Consider the following 16128-nt stretch of genomic DNA (forward strand, 5'->3'; position numbering starts at 1 on the left):
TTATATTTGATTATTACATTTATAACGATATTGGGGATGGGGGCAATCTGATCCCACCATTTAATCATTTGCAGTAATCCTGTCACTATCTGGGTTGAGCAGCCGGAGACAGCTTCTTTTTATCCACTCCCCCAGACTGACAAACAAACTGTTATTGTGAAATCTGGTCCCTTCTCTGCTAACACCACAAAGCTTCTTCAAAGAAAAGAAGGGAGCTGCGGAGAAATAAAACTCAACATTGTCACAATGTGGTGAAAGGAGGAACAGCAGACTGCACCATTTGTTTCCTTTCTTTCAGTTAACATCAGTGTTGCAACAGATGGCAGCCCACTGGATCTGCTGATTCAGGCAGGGCTCTGTGGCCTCACATAAGAGTTCAGTGTCTTCACTTGATTTTCAGTTAATAAAATGGAGTGGGAGATTCTGTGGTTGTTTAAGTAGGTTATGTAAGATTAATGGAGAAAATACTGTGTTTAGATTGGCTTTATTTGTGACATAAAACATAAACTTTGCACTAAATACATTTGCGTTATTTTAGTAATACATATACAATACATACAAATTACAACAATATATATCTGCAGTGCTTCAAACATATTAAAACCCCTCTTTTAGAGAGAGCAATGGAGAAATATCTAGATTCTAGACAGGAATTATAAATGTGTGTGTGTGTGTGTCTGTGTGTGTGTGTGTGTGTGTGTGTGTGTGTGTGTGTGTGTGTGTGTTTGTGTGTGTGTGTGTGTGTGTGTGTGTACTTGTATATTTGTGAGGACCATTTGGAGCATGGATACTTGGCTGGTCATCATTTTTTCAAAGGATGGTTTGAGGGTTAAGACCTGGTGTTGGGGTAAATGTAATGGTGAGTGTGTGTGCGTGCGTGCGTGCGTGTGTGTGTGTGTGTGTATGTGTGTGTGTGTGTGTGTGTGTGTGTGTGTGTGTGTGTGTGTGTGTGTGTGTGTGTGTGTGTGTGTGTGTGTGTGTGTGTGTGTGTGTTCAGTAGTAGTGTGGAGGCAGGACTGCAGGGTACAGATGGGGGTAGAAGCCTGAGGCAGCGGGGAGCTGTCCACCCAGACCGTGGTGCTGAAACAGCAGAGGAGGCAGCAGAGCCGCGGGCACCGAGAGGAAAGCGGGGTGCACGTCCTGAACTTCCCGTTTCAACTTCATCCTCCTGTTCTGGAACCACGTTTTCACCTGGAAAACACAAACAGAATCATCAACTAATGATCGAATTAAATCATAATGGTTTTACTGTGTTTAGAAGCACACAGGGGAGCTCATATCTGCTGTAAAGGGCCTTTAAACAGCGTAATAATATAAAACCCATTCTGCATATTAACTATTGTTCGCCTTGCTGTTACTTTTTGGGGACCTCTGTAATATCTCCAGACGCCCCTGGGACCCATTAGAACCACAGCTTAAAACCCACCTGAGTTTCGGAGAGGATGAGCTTCTCAGCAAACTTTCTCCTCTGTGAAGCACCCAGGTATTTGTGCTTGCTGAAAGCCTCCTCCAGTTTGCTGATTTGCTCGGAGGTGAACTTGGTCCTCATCCGTCTCTGCTGGCTGGTTTCCTCCTCGCTGTCATCCGCCACTTCGCTCTCCGAGCCCGAGGTGTAGCCACAGCTATCTGGAAGGAAGAGAAGGGCGTTAAAGGCAGTCTTTGAGGGTCGTTACCTGCTCTAATGAAAGGAGTGGAGGGGCAACTCTTGATCTCATCTTATTTAATAAAGTGAACTTACTGTTTGGTGAGGTTGGAGAGAACTGGCTTATTGATCCCTTTGTAAATTCCTCTTTTTCCGTATGGGGCTGTGAATGAAGTGCAGCACTCTTCACCTGCAAATCTCTCTCCTCATAAAAACTTCTGGAAAGCCACTCCACCGAGAAGTTCGCCATGATGCAGTCCAGCGCTGATCTCAGATGTGCGCGGGTCAGCGGTTGCTGTCCCCTGGGTGTCGCTAAAAAGGAGGAGCACACTTCTTTATTTGCATATGCAAAGGGTTCTCAGCGGAACGATAGAAACTTGATGGCGGCTGTAATTGAAGTTAATAGAGGTCGGGGTTGTGGGTTTTCTCACGTTCATGGCTGCGGCGCCAGTAAGTCTGAGTATCAGATACCTGGCATCTCCCAGACGTAAAGATCTCTGCATAAAGTGATTCAGCGCCACATCCGCCACTGAATACAAGAGGGTCGACTCTATTCTCAGACATGCAGCCCAGATAAAGAAACCGGTATTGTCATAGGCTCCAGATCCCACTGTGCCACCATGGTAAAACGAATTAATAATTACATTTTGTATATCAGAATTCAATTAAATGTGTCAGTCAATCTGATCTGTAGAGCGCCAAATCACAACATGCATTATGTCAAGGCACTTTACATCGTAAGGTCGATACCTTACTAAACAGTTCACACGACGGTCCACCGAATTGAGTTGAAGGGGAGAAAAACGTTGGCGAGAGGAGAAATGTATAAAAAAGAGGAGAGTGACCAGAAATAGTTGTGTTACCGTCCTATTAAAGCTCTGTTAGACTAATTGTCATGGTATTAATATTTATAGATGTAGATATGTTATTCATGATGGCAGCACCAGTTCATTGAATAACAATACTAACAATGTCAGTGTAAGACATTTACCAAATATCTTTAAACCCTGAAAGGTCTCAGGTATTGTGAGATCCTGGCTCCTGTGGTGAAGGTGGAGATGTTTCCAGGCTGTCAGATGAACCTCTGGAGACGCAGACAGAAGCGCCCAGCTGTCTGCGCATCAGGCAGCCCGGTGATGAGCTCTTTGTTATGGTGGGGGGGTGGGTGGGTGTGACCGTGTAAGTCCCGGAGAGTGAGAAAGTTCCTTTTGATCTTCCGTGGCTTATTTGAATGAGACATTTGCTGATGGGCGCGCTGGGTGCCCGCGCAAGCGATTCTTCAGAATTGCATTTGCCGTGAACCAAACCTGATACAAACATATGTATAATTTAAAGCGAAATATATTGTGAGTGTTGTTGATTTATGTTGCTTGCATCCGGTTACATTTTAAAATGCCCTACAGCTCAAAAAACACATAACTTCTATTTAACACAACTATTTACGCATCTCCATAAGACTTTTAAACTCCTCTGAACTGCAATAACTCCACCAAACCAGCACCCTGGAATATCTGCATATTTGCACCAGCACCGTAATAAGCATATTTGAATATTTGCACTACTGCACAAATTGAACTATTGTTGCTCTATTTTTCTCTAAATCTGTAAAGATATATATTTAGATTTATATATTTTATTTTCTATTTTAAATTTTTGATATTCTATTTTAATGATATTCAATTTTATTCTTTTTTATTTTATTTTATACTATTTCTATTTTTTTTTTTTGGGTTGAAATTACTGAGCATTGCTTAAAGAGAGCCTGTGACCCAAGTATTTCATTGACAGTGACTGCTTCATGTTATCTCTGTGCATATGACATTAAAAAAATCTTGAATCTTGAATCCTATTCTGACCCTTTTCTCCTTATCTTCAAGTTGTCACGAATCCAGTTTGCTATCAGATCTCATCACATAATCACGCAGGTTCTAACCTGAGGCCTCGGACACTTCAAACCTGCAGAGATCAGACTCTCTGGCCACACAAAACCCCAGACTCTCTGGAGCCGGGCCGGCAGTCTCCCGTGGATCAGTGTAAACTCATCAATGAGCTGCTTAATTAGGACTAATTGTTGGACCATGATCTCCCCGTTAACTGTGCGTTTGAAGTGCAGAGGTGAGGACAAACAAAGCCCGTGAAAGCAAGAGCATCTGGGCATATAGTCTTTGTTGACAGGAGAAGGAAAACACCCACCACAGTGATTCTGATACCGTCTAATCTTGAACAATTCTGAAAAAATACTTTATCTGCTTAATCCACGGCCTATACATTGACCATCCTTGGTGATTTCAGTTGACTTGTTTATATTGCTTCGTTTGATCTGGTTTTAACTTCGCATCTTGTAGATATGAGAGGATCAAATCAGGAGATCCACACAATGAGCTGCGATAACAAGCCTTTGGTCTAAAATGGACAGCTGCCATCTTTATCAGATCGTTCTTCTCCTCCCTCCTAAAGACGAGACAGGATGATCTATTCATGATGAGCTAATCCTACAATATAGATCAGCTGATATCTTTAACCAGTAATAGCTGTAATGTTGCCAAATAAAATACAGAGTCCAGTGCTGCAGTATAGAAGATAGACTTTATTTAGAGATAAATAGACTTTTCTGTGAATCATATACAATTTCTATACAACATATAATAAAGTTAAACACACACACACACACGTTAAATAAAACAACTCTGGATTGCACTCTTTTCGATTCTAAGTGTTTCAGGTGGGAAAAGTCTGGGTGGTTTTCGGCTCCTCAGTAGAAACGGGGATTGTGGATCATGAGGTGATGATGAGGAGGCGGGTGTTGGAGCATCGGCTGCTGCCGGACCATCTGAGGAGGGAGCGGGTAGAAGGCCGGGCCGGTGGGGGGGTAGAGGGGACGCTGGCCGGCCAGGCAGTGGTACTGGGCCGGGGGCATCGACTGGAACATGACCGGTGACACCTGGGGAGCGAGGTAGTCCTGCACCTCCCGCTTCAGCTTCATCCTCCTGTTCTGAAACCACGTCCTCACCTGGAGAGAACAAAACAAAGTTAGCATCCAAATCAATGCGCAATTATGGCTCCAATATTAAACGTTATGCATGATCTACACATTGTACGTGTTTGCATGGAACACCGAGTCTTACCTGAGTCTCTGTGAGGTTCAGCTTCCTCGCAGTCTTCACTCTCTCTCCTGCGTCCAGGTACTTGTGCTTGTTGAAGATCTTTTCCAGTTTGCTGATCTGCTCCTGGCTGAACTTTGTGCGCATCCGGCGCTGAGGTCCGTCTTTCTCCGCCTCGCTGCCCTCGTCCACGGAGAGACACTCTGAAGACGCTGCTTCGCTCTCATACCCAGAGGAGTAGCCGCTGATTTCCGAAACTGGAAGTAGAAAAGAAAAAAGTGTGGTTACAAACACTGCTTTGTGCGCCATGGATGAACGCATCACTGGTTTTGACGTGAAGAGTTTGGTTTGGCTACTTACTTGGTGAGGAGCAGTTTGATGAATGGTCGGGTGAGCTCAGAGGCCTGTTGATATCCACTGGCTCCATATGTTCCACGGGTCTGGATGGTTTGGGTTTTGGCTGCAGGTAACCTTTGCCGAAAGTCGGGGGTCGCGGCTGCACCACGCAGGGGACGTGGGGTCTGCAGGTCAGCGCGGTGTCCTCGGTGGGCGCCGTGTCGCTGTGGCTCTGGGCCAGCCAGTCCACGGAGAAGTATTTGACCATGTTGTCAGTGCTGCTCAGTGACCTGTGAGTCCGCCTGATGTCAGAGGGAGTGAGTGAGTGTGATCAGCTCCTGGCCACAGGCTGGCTTTTATATGGGGCCCTGCGCTCCCCGTCATTTGCATGTGTGGGGGGCCCTTGTTAACGCCCGATCGATCCCGATGATTAGAGGTTAATGGCTCGTTATTGAAGTCTTTACATATCCTGTGAGTGTGTGAAGTCCTGGCGCCGGCGAGTCTGTGAGAGTCTCCTGAGCTCATACATTTGTCCGCCCCACTGAAACTGAGGAGGGGGGGGCTGCAGAAACAGCTGTATGCAGCAGCACGGAGCGTATATTCACATGCTGCTGCTTACTGCAGGAAAACAGTCCGGATGACCAGATTTATGAGGCCTGCCTCTGTCATTTCAAACATTCTTTCACTTGTTGTAATTCGATACATTGTAACATGAGCTGGATTAAGAGATGAATCAGCAGTTCATGCTCTGCAGTGTTGGGCTTCATCTGGATCCTGAGGAAATATTTGTCCTTAAATATTCTCTCTGCTCACTTCTCTGATGTTGTGGCATGTATGGTCCCTTTCGCATATGATTATCACTTTGTATCTGAGGTTTCGGACATTTTGATAAAATAAATCAGTGGATGTGACTATACTTTAAAAATCAAAAGTATATATAAATCAGTTTAAATGACTTTCACAGCATTGTACGTGTTGTGAACGCATCGTAATCCAATGACATTGACAAGGGTTATTCTGCCTGCTGGAATTTTTACTTCTTTTTTTTTTTTAAACTAAAAGTGTAATCCAGTACTTATAGTAATTTACACTGATATGGTTTCTAGTTTCGTTCAAATGCTCATTGGTGATCGAACTAAAAGTCATTCTTGTGTTAGCTCCTAAAACTAATGAAAATGTATTTTCTCATCATAGAGCTGTCATAAGGATTGTGGTTATGGCTGATTAATTCGGATCCATGTTTGATAAACTGTCATGATGTCCACAATAAATCGATTACAGTCATTTCACAGTGACCCAAAGGAGAGGGGGGGCTGCTTGTGCGCGTAAAATCCCAAGTTTGGTGCCATTTATGAAGCATTGTGGCGTCACAACAAAAGTGTCTTTCGTGAGGACTTCACCTCACAGCTATCAAATGGGTTGGGTGGGGAGGGGGGGGCAGTGGTGGGTACTTTCGTATTGACATGTCTTTGATACCCCGGTGCGCACTGGCGCCAGCGACCAGAGAGCCAGCATTTGGCACAGGCGCTTCAAACATTCCAGATCAAAGGTATTACAGTAGCAACACAATTACAGCTGATTGTCTGCCCGCTCAAATGTAAATATGCTAAAACAAGCTGCGAGGAAGCTGGGGGAAAAACCCTGGGAGCGCAAACAGGTCCTCAGAACAGACTCAGGCAGGCAATGGCTGCTCCACATACCAGCAGAGAGCACACCAGAGATCATATTTATAAGTATCCTAAGGGTTTTATAAACTGGCAGGATAGACGTGTAAACAACAAGTCGATTATAGACAATTAAAGAGGGAACAAATGGAGAGAAGACTGTAACAAATCACACGTATCAAGCGTAAAAACGCAGGTTTTGTTCCATTTACGCAGCGATACTAACGCTCCCTGTGGTGCAGCCTAACGAATTTGGCAGAGAAATATTACAGAATTTGAAATCCAATCTTCTCCTGTACACGCACACAGTTTTCACGATGACTGTCGGTTTCATATCATGCACACAAATAAACCGAGAGATCACTTTCCATGAGACCGCGCCTAACCTGTGCGCCCCTCCCCTGGGCTCTCGGCATGCAGCAGCTCGGGGACAATGCCGCTAAACTGATCGTTTAGTTATATGACAATGCAGATAAGAGGCCGGGCCTGCTTGTCTCCTTTATCGGTGATCTGTCGCTGTGAAGGCAGCAGCCCCATCAGCCCTTCAGGGCTCTTTATCTGGGAAGCTTTGAAGATGCGCCCTGATCCCGTTAGATAACAATAAAAAGCGCCCGGGACGTCGCCTTCACACTGCGCCGATTTCCTCAGCTCTGCCCGGGCTCTGCCTGTGTGTCTGTCCCGGAGGAGAGGCTGCAGTCACTGTATTCTAATTATGTACTGGGACACTGAAGCATAATAACAATGGTTTTACTTCATGACTCTTTCTATATCTCTGAGAGGTGTTTATGAACTCTGATCAGACACATGGGTTTGGACACCAGCTCTGAAACAAGGTTAAAAACAGTACAATGGGGTTTAGCCTCCTTATCTGTGATCATATAAAGTCTATTGGGGTTGATTTCATTTGAGTATTTAAACTGTTTGTCTGTTTGTTGAACAGCCTTGATTGGACCCAGACATACATGTTGTCTGTCACCAGGTATAACAAATACAAATGTCAGTGAAAAAATATATTGAGAAATGTCCTTTATATGAAGTATATGGCACACTGTATATTCAATAACAGCTGACCTAATGTAAAAAAAAACACTTAATGTGGTTCATAGAAGCCGTTCTGGCTCAGTTTAAGCTCATTGTTGTTATCATCATACATCGTGTAGGACATCCTACCGCTATTTTCTACCTCTAAGAATTTTTGTATACACTGTATGTGTGAATTATTGCTGTATGTGAACGAAAAAACTAATAAAAAGAGGTGTAAAAAAACAAAAAAACAAACACTTTATATAAAAGTTAGCACAATAACAATGCTTTATGGTGATGTTCAGTCACCTTCATTAACTGTGTGAGTTCTGCAGTTTGATGTAAGTGTTACCACTTTAATACTTTTCTACATAATTGGTTTAAAATGTTTTGATGTTGAAGTTATGGTTATTATTTGAACTCGTACAGCAGTGGCACCCATCGGACCCCGAACAACAAAACACAAGAGCTAGATGTGCCTGGGTGAAGTAATGACCTGTCCTTGTGACAGATTGAAAAAACCATGTGGCCTTAATACGAAAACATGATATTCATGAGGAAGAAATACCAGGGAAGTATGATGTCATTACCATTCGCTGTGAATCCCTATAGGAGGAGAGAACCCCAATCTTCAGCTCTTCCACCCCGACCCACATTCCCTGACAGATCTAACGGGCCTGTAACCTGCCATGCAGCCATTCCATCACGGATATTATCTGACAATAACACGCTCTGGCAAGAGGGAGCTTACAAAATCTCGTTTATTTGGCTAAATTAAGCAAATCTTCATAGCACGTCACATTCCATCTCCACGGTGTGTTTCAGGGCAGGGAACCATGGAGGAGAGGGAGCCGGCAGGAAAATAGAAAAATAGACACAGGCGGAAAATCGTTCATCTAATAACATTTTGCACACTGACATCTCATTATGTCCTATCAGTCTGTCGGTAATGGTAAGGTATTGTCCTGACAGCAAGCTTGTCTCGTTTTCAGCTGTCACGACACACTACTGTTAATAAATAGCAATTATTTCACATTGTGCTGTTTAAATTGAATTCATATTAAATATTAATTACCAGTCTAGTCACATGAATCTCATTTGGTGAACAAACAGATCCACCTGTTGTAGATTAGACAAAACAATTATCCGTAAACGGAAAGATTCTGTATTAATTTTGTCTTGTTTCCTGCAAGTCAAATACAATTCAGCAAATTTATGTGTTTGTTGGTCAAGGCTGGATTTACCTGCCAGGGGATCCCAGGCAAAAAGGACTTGCTGGGCCCCATTTATTTCTATGCTCTGTAGATTGTGTTTTGTGTTTCCTTTCCTGGTTCATGTGTGGTAATGAATATAATCTAATTCATCCAGGGTGAACATGAATCAGTGACACAAAACCAATAAGGTGTTTGCTGACATCTCCTGCAAGTTGAGCCAGCTGATCCAGTAAAAGACGATCAACAGCAGCAGGACTTGAATCTCCCTCATGTTTTCCATGCTTCTGCTCAGCTTATCTACTATATATGGTGTTAGCCTTGTTATATATTCTATACCGCCACCTTTTGGTCTGGAGGAAACTGTATGTTGCAGAGTTGCACACAAAAATGACATATGATAACTGCGGGCGCGCTTTCACACATCAGAGGACTAATTTGGCTAATCTTCTGGGGTCTTTCGACCGAGGTGGAAAGACAGACAACAATGAGCTGAAGAGACATTTTGTGTGCAGCAAAGTGCAAAATCACATATAAATGCTCTCCTGATACAGACTGAACGTGTGTCTCATCCCTCTCTATATTCTTACTCTATACCTACTTTAAAATCAGCATAACTGTAGACACTCTGTTTGACATTCATCACAATCAGACACAGTGCAGGGAGAAGCTGGTAAAAAGTCAAGAAGACCTCCAAAACTTTTTCATGAATAAGGAAATATAAAATACAGGACCATAACAGTCTTAGCAGCTCAGACATGCCTGGTTTTGCATTTGGCCTCGAGAGGTTCATGGAAATGTATTCAATAGTTTTTGAGATATTTCAGTGTGGAACAAATATGTTGGACTGACTGACGAGCAGACTGGCACTGCCATTCCCTGTGTGGCTGAAAAATAGAAGGCTTCAAACCTTGGGGCCTCATCATATCAGCTGATTTTGTAGTTTAATAGTGCACATTCCTAAAAAAATTTTTGAAGGGATCATATTAATGTTGGTGATCCAGCCTTGATGTTGGACGTGTATTTTGCATTGCTGCTGACATGTTCACTCTGCGTATGATTATGCGTGGGACTTAAAATCTATAATACAAGATCAGTTCACAAATAAAGATTACACAAACTTCATTATACATTATGAACAGAGGAAGAAGGCTTTCAGATTACAAACGTCACCCATGACTTTTGTCTTTTTGGCAGAGGAATACTGAGGTGTGTGACCAACAAGCAGAATCGGTGTGATGTAGAGGTTGCCAGAGGGTTTCCAGGCTAAAGGGCCGTGGTGATTGGTCAACAGAGGCATCTGGGGGCCTCAGTCTGGGCTTGGACATGAGGTCTCGCCTTGTTGGTGGCGACTAGCTCTCTCAGGACTAACACAAGTGACCGGGCCAGGACTCACTGGAAGGAGGCCTTGACCCGCTTCAGCGTGTCCTGGATTCTCCTTGTCTGTCGCTCGCTGGACTGCTGGATGTTGGGATCGTTGTCGGCGGCCAAGAGGCGGATGTCAGAGGTGGCGAGCCGGGCGATGCGGCGCTGAAGGTAGGACTGCAGTTCCCGGTCCGGGCTGTAGGAGTACACCGCCTCCTGGAAGGCGTGGACCTGACTCACAACCTTTGCTATGCTCCTGGAAATATAAATAAAAAAAGATAAAGCAACATGCGACAGAGTGAAAACATGAAAATAATAAACACTAATCTCCCGGTGCATATTCATCATTAGCAACATCATCAGCTTCTGTCTGTGACCTGATTTGCAGAGAGTGGGATAACCCGGGGTCCACACCGAGCAGCTGTGTATCTGCCTTTCCCCGCTAGAGCTCCTGACCTCAGCATCTGGCAACACCCAGTCTCATCTCAGCTTCTGGGCCAAAACCTCTTTTCCAATTGAACCCCATCCCACGGGTGCCATCTGGTGCAACACTGGCACCCCTACCAACAACCCAAATTCAGCAGCTGTGCCATTACCATCCAGGCGCCACTTGCTGCGACCTCAGCATCTGGTCAGCCATATTGGAGTGAAGAAGAAGGACACAGGAAAACACGTCCTCACAGGGAGTTGGCCAACTTTTTCATCAATGTACAGTACGTGTGGAGAGAGTTAATTCTTAGTTAATGGTTCTGACTGTTCGTATTTACTATCACAAGGATAGTTATCAGCTTAATTGAAGAAAGCTGTGTTTTATATTTACATGCTTACACGAATTTATAGGTTTAGTGATATTTTTTGTTGAAAACCAAACCAGTGAAGACAAAGCTCTTTCATGGGCCTTTCAAACTTTCTCCTCATGTCCATCTGCAACTATGTTGCTAAGCAACAAGGGCAGGACAAGCTTCACCTGCCCAGGAATGACCACATAGACCACATCCTCCAAAGAAAGTGGCCCCTGAATTGGCATACAGCTTACATATTCAAAAATAGACTATTATTATATTATCATTTATATAAATGGAATTGAGGAACAACAAAATCGTCCAGTTTAGTGATAAATATGAAAAATGGTCAATTTATAATAATGAATTTGTAAATCAGCAATTAGCGGTCTGTATCGGGAAGTATTTAACAATTTCAGTGGGAACACATTAATGTTAACTAAATAAAGTTAATTGAAAAGTTGCTACAAGGCAAAGTAAGAAAATAACAGAATTGATAGATGTTTACAATAGTCAGTGACAGCAACCAAGGGGTTCAGAAACAACAGCAGAAATGGAACAGATTCAAACTTGGCCACATCGTGTCAACAGCACCTCATCACAGATCTATAAAGGATCTGGATCTTCCCTCACCTGAGCTTGGTCCACTTGTAGGCTCCAGTAGTGAGTGTGAAGGCTCCGATCTCCAGCTGCTGGACGTGCATGGCCAGGATATGTGCCGGCGGCAGGGTGGGCCTCGGCCTCAGGTGTTCCCCACCCATCAGACACAGGTCGTCACTCTTCAGAAACACCTGAGGAGAGGGAGCAGTTAATCTGCATGGTACATGAATTAGTTTGGAATGGAACAGAAAAACAAGAAAACTTCCAATTAGGCCAAAACTGTTTGATGCTGTATAACAATGTCCATTACGATGGAATATGAATGAGAGGATCTGGGAGGATTTTCAACATATTTAACCTAATTTCATTTCGAAATAGCATTTGTTTTTATTACACATGGAGAGGAAATCTGCTCCGTTGAGTCTCACTTTCAGAAGGACAACCAGCTGCCGGTTCTCAGCACACAGGCAAGTTGCTCGGAGTTGTTTTGCTATTGGTTTGTTTGCCCTGGAGCCCAGTTTCACAATATGTGACCAGCCTTCGGTTACAAACACCATGAGTGTGCACTTGCACAAACACACCTACTCACACACACCTGCACAGCTCGCAGCTCCTCCAGTATCTCAAACACCTTGGACGACAGCTGCTTCCAAGCCTGTTGGCAACAGATGAAGAAGTTGTTTTTAGTAGTTCCAACATGAAGATGAATTAAACCGCAGCAACAACACTGTTGCATTGTGAGGTTTTTTAATTACTCACATTCAGTGCTCACATTCCTCCTCTCTTTATTCCTCCTATTCAAATGCGTTAATGCTGATTCTTCCTCACTTGCGAAACCAATTAAACACCAGTTCAGTTCCATCACAGCTGAAGAAAACATTTCGCTGGAGGGCATCCAACTTAATACACAAACTCAGAATCCGTTTTGGGGTCATTTATGAGATGCAGCCTTACTGGTAATTGCCCGACAATCACGTTCTCCAGACCTCCGAGGACCTGCATGGCCGTGGCAAAGTTTCTCGATTCGTAGCAGTGTTTTCCGATCCACAGATACTTGGTCACCAAAGCAACTTGTGTCTGTGTAAGAAGAGAGAAACTGAGAAAAGATGCTAAACAAGGCAAAATGAAATGTGTCAAAGGGGCTCTTTACACTTTAAGCTTTTCCTGGGACTAGAGACGTTGCATAGTGTAGTAAATCCACAGGAAAAGTAGTTACAGTTGATGATAATAGTGCATTGTGGAGAGTTTTGCTTTACTGCTTCTGCAGATTATTTTTCCATTTAAATTAGAAAAGGCTAAATTGTATGAAGGAGAATTTGAGCTTCAATTCTGGTGCAATTGCATGAACAGGTTAAAAAGGCTAAAATGGCTGGAAAGATTTTTAGGTTCTACTTGCATGTGTAAGCAGGAAGTTTAACCGTGGCTTTCAGAATGAAAGATGACTGGGATGCCTTTAGAAGAGAAAGAGGTGAAAGTTCAACTCAAATGTAAATAAAAGTTTAATCGAAGCTTAGCAGAAATTTGAGCTGGAGCGGCAGAAACTGCTCAAGTGCATTATAAAGAGCTGCAGCGTCAGTTGGTGAATGAGTCAGTCACATCAGTATGACAAATGACACAAATGTCAGTGAAGTGAACTGAACATTTTGAAGAATGAATGGATCGTCTACATGAAAGTAGGAAGAAGTAGCTAAAGGAAAAAAAACACGACGAACAACGAAACTGGTAATTTGAAGCATAGAAATTATTGAGACTGATAAAGGGTTACATGTATTTTTTTCAATTCGGACATTTATGATAATACGAACCAATATTGCAAAGACAGTACTATGTCAGCAGGAGGCAGCAAAGCACTGTACTGGGTTCAGAGCAGTGGGGGAAAGACTGCAAGTTTTAGCACAACAAATCTTAAATATAATATTAAAAGTCACCTGAGAAGTCATCATTGCAACAAAGCTGTATGGAAATGGCATTTGAAACTTGCAAGAAATTTACTATAGACAGCAATTGACGAATCACAGACTTCCCTTGTTGACCAGTCTTTCCCCGTGGTGGAAGACAAAGTGCTCAGTCAGCTAATGACGCGTTTGGGAACCACACTATACTCTCCAAAGCTGCTGGTACTTTTCAGACATGTCTGTACCTGCCTTGTGTTAGAATCTGCACAGACCCACACGAACTTTAGGCCCTGAGACCTGTGTGGGTTAGATTATACACTCCATCATGTTCGGGGCAGTTCCCGTTCTTTTACCGCAGGTTCAGTGTCTGTTTAACATTAGGTGGGAGAACTGTGTAGTCCTGTCCGTCATATCAATCTATCTGATGTTATTTGTATATATCAGTCACACTTCTCATAGGGCTTAACAATGTGCAACATCCCCTGTCCTTGGATGGGCTTAGTAAACAGCTAATAACAATTTCAACTAATAATTTATTTCAGTTGAAATTCTGAAAACAACAGCTTATGAAGCCACTGAAAGAGAAACAATTTTAAGTATTTCACTTCAGTAGATTGACAGAGAAGAATCAGAAAACACATGTGGAAATCTGTGACTGACAGAATCTGTGTCCGGTGAGATCACAAACTCAGACTGGGACAGCTGCCATGTTTTTTTTCCTGACTCCTCTTAGACTCTTGTATTATCGTGTGTCTCCTCTCACCTTGGTGGAGTCACAGATGACGATTTCAGAGGAGATCCAGTTTGTGACACTTTCAGCATAAGTGAGCAGCTGCTGCAGGTGACTGTCTGATGGTGTCCCCTCACATACATGAAGACTGCTGCCCTCTGCTGGCGGGATGTGCTGTGACACATTCCTAATGGGGAGAAAAAAGCGATGCAGGGAAATTCATACTGGGAAATTGGTACATAAACAACAATACCTTTATTATTGTCAGAATATGTATTGCAAGGAAATTCAATAAATCAATAATGTATTCATTTATCAGGAAACATGCCAAATGTCCGCGGATTGCAGATTCTGAATTCACCGACAGGTCTCACTGTGTCTCTTAATCATCCATTGTGTGGACCCACAAGCCTCAGTTCTAAGTCCATTACTGTTTAATCCATACATCCATAATGATTTATTTTATTTAGGCCCACACATTAAGATTAATTTGCATGAAATCAGAAGTAAAATGCATTTTTATTTATTGATTGATTATAGGACTGGGTAACTAGAGTTAACAAGGATTCTGTGTTGCAGATTAGAGATGCAAATGATAGATTATGTGCACCCAATACACAATGGCCTATGTGTGGAAAATAAATGGTGCTGTTGTTGTTGATACTGAGTAGATTATCCTGGTAACAGCAAAGAAAACTGAACCAAAACTGTAAACAGAACACTATTTCCATCAATACTCAGATGTTTGGTTTGTGAATCACACAGATATGCTACAGTCAATCAGGTCAGCTCAAGCCATGGAAGTGTGTGAGGGCCGGATTTGGTCCTTATGTCATTATTTGCTGTCTTGTAAATGCTGCTGCAGGTATATAGATCTGTGTATAATGTACGATCAGTCATACTGTTCAGAAGAAGAGTACAACAATGTTATATACTGTTAAAAGTGGACTATATCATTTTGAGTAGAGAGGTTTAAGTAATATATTTTTTATACAGGCTTTTCTTTTCTTTTCCTTTCCACAGGTCATGAGGGGCTGTTGACTCTTTGATGATTGTTCTAAAGAGCAGAATCGCGGTGGCCCTCACCAGATCATAACTGAACTCCTGTGGGAGATTCTGGATCAACAAATCAGACAGTGTTTTCTACCACAAGCATCAGAACACCACAGACTTGTGATCTATGATGAAGGGCGCTGTTGTGGAGGTGGCGCATGTGGTTATGGCGGCATCTTAATGTTATGTTTTCCCTTTAATTCATCATCAAGATGTATCGACTAAGTCAGCAGACATAGGTTAAAGCCAACATATTACACTCACTTGTTTGGGATCAACACGTTGTCTCTGATTCCTTGCACTCTCGAGTTGAGGAAGTGAACTGGATGACATCCTTGGAATATTTCCTGCAAATTAAAAAAGAGTTTAACCTCAAGTTGATTAATCAGAACATCACTATGCATTTATAGAGAAATGTCTCCCTCTAGTGGTGTATAGAGACAACATCATGAATACTGAATACATGGAGGATGGGTGCTGTGTACCTGCTGCAGGAGGGTGAGCTGCTGGGCTATGTGCTGTGCACTGTAATCGTTCTGGCTGAACGGGAAGCGCTCCTCACTGTGCAGGCAGACGTTGGAGGGACTGTCCACCAGGGCGCCGTAGAAAGGCATAGGCAAAGCTGCAGCAATGGAGAAAGCCTGATCTTTAGGCATAGATGCGGAGGGCTCCACCACTCTTGAGATCCTCCACTGAAAAGTTCAGAAAGAGACTTTGAAGATTGGG

The 16128-nt window shown here is 43.1% G+C and overlaps 2 protein-coding genes across 2 annotated transcripts in view; both read right to left on the reverse strand.

Moving 5' to 3' along the window:
• Positions 1–4394: 4394 nt before the first annotated feature.
• Positions 4395–5347, reverse strand: LOC133021058 (homeobox protein vent1-like). The gene is made up of 3 exons (XM_061087826.1): positions 5104–5347; positions 4768–5000; positions 4395–4652 (listed from the first exon to the last, which is right to left on the reverse strand). The coding sequence occupies exons 1-3, from the start codon at positions 5345–5347 to the stop codon at positions 4395–4397; spliced, it is 735 nt and encodes a 244-aa protein (XP_060943809.1).
• A 5022-nt stretch (positions 5348–10369) lies between these two features.
• The window catches only part of LOC133020965 (kinase non-catalytic C-lobe domain-containing protein 1), a 35917-nt gene continuing 30158 nt past the window's right edge, over positions 10370–16128 (reverse strand). The window contains 7 exon segments of the mRNA XM_061087737.1: positions 10370–10598; positions 11758–11915; positions 12320–12379; positions 12679–12801; positions 14383–14545; positions 15664–15749; positions 15888–16094. Coding sequence (XP_060943720.1) covers positions 10370–10598; positions 11758–11915; positions 12320–12379; positions 12679–12801; positions 14383–14545; positions 15664–15749; positions 15888–16094 — 1026 coding nt within the window.

The sequence above is a fragment of the Limanda limanda genome, chromosome 15 (genome assembly GCF_963576545.1).
Source record: "Limanda limanda chromosome 15, fLimLim1.1, whole genome shotgun sequence".
Taxonomy (NCBI): Eukaryota; Metazoa; Chordata; class Actinopteri; order Pleuronectiformes; family Pleuronectidae; genus Limanda; species Limanda limanda.